Source organism: Otolemur garnettii, unplaced genomic scaffold (assembly GCF_000181295.1).
Source record: "Otolemur garnettii isolate 467f Iridium unplaced genomic scaffold, OtoGar3 scaffold00038, whole genome shotgun sequence".
Taxonomy (NCBI): domain Eukaryota; kingdom Metazoa; phylum Chordata; class Mammalia; order Primates; family Galagidae; genus Otolemur; species Otolemur garnettii.
In genome coordinates, this window is record NW_003852433.1 from 15,555,958 (window position 1) to 15,560,107 (window position 4,150).

Here is a 4,150-nt window from a genome sequence, read left to right on the forward strand (position 1 = left end):
CTACTTGGGAGGCTGAGGCAAGAGAATCACTTGAGCCCAAGAGTTTGAGGTTGCTGTGAGCTATGATGCCAGGGTAATCTACTCAGCAACACTGTTTCTCAAAAAAAAAAAAAAAAAAGATTATGCCAATAACCTGTTCCCTAACAATCTTAAATAACACTCTATAACTAGCTACTATAAAGGAAGACAAGCCACCTATGAAGCAGATATACCTGAAAGACCCCACCTTCATGAATAAGAGAAACTGATAACCTTGAGGACACATCATCACCAATGTAGCATTCCTTACAAAACTATATCCTCAGTCCAAATATGAGAAATCAGGCTCGGTGCCCATAGCTCAGTGAGTACGGAGAAAGCCACATACACCAAGGCTGGAGGGCCCTGCTAAACAACAATGACAACTGCAACCAAAAAATAGCTGGGCATTATGGGCAGGCACTTGTAGTCCCAGCTACTCAGGAGGCTGAGGCAAGGTTGCTGTGAGCTGTGATACTACGGCACTCTACCAAGGGCGACACAGTGAGACTCTGTCTCAAAAAAAAGAAGAGAAATCAGACAAGTCTAAATTGAGGAAGAAAGATTCTGCAAAACAACTGGCCTTTATTCTTTAAAAATGCCAGTCTCCTAAAATATAAGAAAAAAATACGGCGGGAGGGCATGGGGAATTAAAATAAAGCAAAAATAAATAAAGACAATGCATTTTTGAAAACAAAATGAAAGTGTTCTAAAGGGCATTATGTACAAGTAGAGAACTTATGTTATATTTCCTGAAGATAACATTTGTATTTTACCTTACCTAAGAGAATATCCTTGTTCTTAAGAGAGACATGCTAAAGCATTCAGGAATAAAATGTTGTCTTTAAACTTAATCTCAAGTGGTTTTGGGGAAAAATATATATATAAAGGTGAATGTAGGAAATTATTAAAATTGTTGAATATAGATAATGGGTATGTATGTGGGTTATGACAATTTTTCAAAATAAGATGAGACAGCTCGGCGCCTGTGGCTCAAGTGGCTAAGGCGCCAGCCACATACACCTAAGGTGGCGGGTTTGAATCCAGCCCAGGCCCACCAAACAACAATGATGGCTGCAACCAAAAAATAGCTGGGCGTTGTGGCTGGCACCTGTGGTCCCAGCTACTTGGGAGGCTGAGGAAGACTCGCTTGAGCCCAGGAATTGGAGGTTGCTGTGAGCTGTGATGCCACAGCGCTCTACCCAGGGGGACAGCTTAAGGCTCTGTCTCAAAAATAAATAAATAAATAAATAAATAAGATGAGAAAAGCAACAAAAAATAAAGCAAATTCTCTTGTTAAAATCTTTCAATTTTTTATGAATTGCATATGACTTACAAAAATTACAGATACGGAGGCTAGTGTAAAATAAGAAAGCCTACCCTTTATGTCACTCAGAGAACTGGGGCCGCCATGAGATTGGTCTGCCTCACATACAGACCTCCAGAAGTCCTGCTCTGCCATGGTGGAGGCCTGACCTTCCTTTTGCAGACTCAGGGCCAACATGAAGTCCAAATTTGCACTATCTTCACCACTCTCTTTAGGGAGCTGTTGGCTTCTGTTCCTTTCCCGCCTTTCTTGTTCTTCAACTGAAAACAAAACAAAACAAAACACCAGCACTCATTATTAGAGATGTTGCTACCCTCAAGTCCATGCCTAGTAAACAGTTACTGGGCTAGTAATCCTAGCACTCTGGGAGGCCAAGACAGGTGGATTGCTTAAGCTGAGGAGTTCCAGACGAGCTTGAGCCAGAGCAAGACCTCATCTCTATTAAAAATAGAAAAAATTCATTGGGCATTGTAGTTGGGCATAGTCCCAGCTATTTGGGAGGCTGAGGCTAGAGCATCACTTGAGCCGAAGATTCTGAGGTTGCTGTGAGGTAGCCTGATGCCATGGCATTCAACCCAGGGTAACAGAGTGAGACTTTGTTTCAAAAAGTAAAAAATAAAATAAAATAATAAATTAAAAAACAACCCGGAAGTTGTGGCGACACCTACAGTCCCAGCTACTCAAGAGGCTGAGGCAAGAGGATCGCTTGAGCCCAGAAGTTTGAGGTTACATGAGGTGTGACACCACAGCACTCTGCCCAAAGCAACAGAGTGAGACTCTGTCTCAAAACAAAACAAAACTGCATGAGGTCAGATTACTGAATTCAAATCTCAGCTCCACCATTTACCTAGTGTCACATAACTTGTAAGAGTTAAATGAGTTTTGGCATGTAAAGCCCTTTGCAAATGGCTATGGCACATAAGGCAGAGAGTATATGAAACTCAAAATTTGAAATACTCCAAAACCCACAACTTTCTGAGCACTGACATGACATTCACAGGTATATTTCAGACTCTTAGATTTGAGATGCTCAACTAGTAAGTACGATGCAAATATTCCAAAATCCAACCAAATACAAAATCTGAAATACTTCTTACCCCCAACCATTTCAGACAAGGGGTATTCAGCCTGTACAGTGATAGCAATTTACAGCTATAATCATCATCAAAAGACTATACTTTCAGGGATCATTTCTTTGTTACCAGAGAAATTTCTCTAAACCTGTAGACCTCTACTGAGGGGAATAAAAAAGTCCTGTCAGCCAATAGTAAAAAGGTCCTAGTATTCTGTTTTATAGGCAAATTAGCTAATCTTTGCAATGTTACCCAGCTATTGTCAGACTTCTGTAATTAAGATCTATCTAGCCCCAAAGCCCTGTTGCCCTTTGCCCTGGGATTATTAGAGTGTCATGGCACTATGTTGCCAGACTGGAGTGCCATGGCATCAGCCTAGCTTATAGCAACCTCAGATTCCTGGGTTCAAGGAATCCTCCTGCCTCAGCCTCCAGAGTAACTGGGACTACAGGTACATACCACACCACTGGGTAATTTTTCCTTTCATTTTCTTTCTTAGAGACAAAGTCTCAATTGTCACCCTTGGTAGAGTGCCGTGTCATCATAGCTCACAGCAACCTCAAACTCTTGGGCTCAAGTGATTTTCTTGCCTCAGCCTCCCAAGTAGCTAGGACTATAGGCACCCACCACAACACCTATCTATTTTTAGAGACAGGGTATCACTCTTGCTCAGTCTAGTCCTTTTTTTTTTTTTTTGAGACAAAGTCTCATTCTGTCCCCCTCAAACTCCTGAGTTCAAGCGATCCGCTTCTCTTGCCTCAGCTTCCCAAGTAGCTGGGACTACAGGTGCCCGCCACAGTGCCCAGCTAAGTAGGGCTGGTCTTGAACTCCTGAGCTCAAAGGATCCTCCTGCCTCAGCCTTCCAGAGTTTTGGGATTACAGGCATGATCCACCATGCCTGGCCTGCCCTAAGATTTTTATACCATTCCAGTTTTCTAATCCCAAACACAACTCACATAGATTATTCTGAATTGGAAACTGGGCTGTCATATTCCTTTGGCTGGTAGTTCTATTATGGAAAAGATCTGATTCAAAGGCTCTGAGGGGCCTTCCAGGAAGCCTCATGGGTGGGTCCAGAGCCTCAATTTGTCTGAGGAGTTGAGATGCAATCCAGATTCCATCTTGACCCCAAGACTCATCATATTCATTAGGAGGTATGGCAACCTCATTTCTCTTTTCCTCTCCCTCTTGCCCACAAACTTCTGGGTGAGTCTTCAGGTCTTTAACAAGAACATTGCGCCCACAGGTGCCACACAGCTCTGTCCGGGCACCACAATAATCTTCGTGTTCCTTCAACTTGACAATGGAAAGTTCCAAATCACAGTGCTGGCAGACAGCAAGCCGCAGAGGGCACTCAGTCTCCTGCAACACAAAGTAATAAGGCAGTTAATTTGCACATCTAGGGGCTGGGCACAGTGGCTCATGCCTGTAATCCTAGCACTCTGGGAGGCAGAGGCAGGTGGGATTACTTAGCTCACGGGTTTGAGACCAGCCTAAACAAAGCAAGATCCCCATCTCTACTAAAAATAGAAAAACTGAGGCAAGAAGATCGCTCAAGCCCAAGAGTTGGAGGTTGCTGTGACCTATGATGCCATGGCACTCTACCCAAGGCAACAGCTTGAGACTCTGTTATATAGCTAAAGCAACTATAAAACATTAGAAAGAGGCTCGGCGCCTGTGGCTCAAGCGGCTAAGGTGCCAGCCACATACACCTAAGGTGGCGGGTTCGAAT

General features: G+C 43.3%; 1 protein-coding gene across 1 annotated transcript in view; it reads right to left on the bottom strand.

The window, feature by feature from the left end:
• TRAFD1 (TRAF-type zinc finger domain containing 1) overlaps positions 1 to 4,150 on the bottom strand; it is a 34,578-nt gene that overhangs the window by 11,421 nt on the left and 19,007 nt on the right. The window contains exons 4-5 of the mRNA XM_012805250.2: positions 3,375 to 3,780; positions 1,399 to 1,605 (exon numbers count right to left, since the gene is read on the bottom strand). Coding sequence (XP_012660704.1) covers positions 1,399 to 1,605; positions 3,375 to 3,780 — 613 coding nt within the window. The remainder of the gene's footprint in view (positions 1 to 1,398; positions 1,606 to 3,374; positions 3,781 to 4,150) is intronic.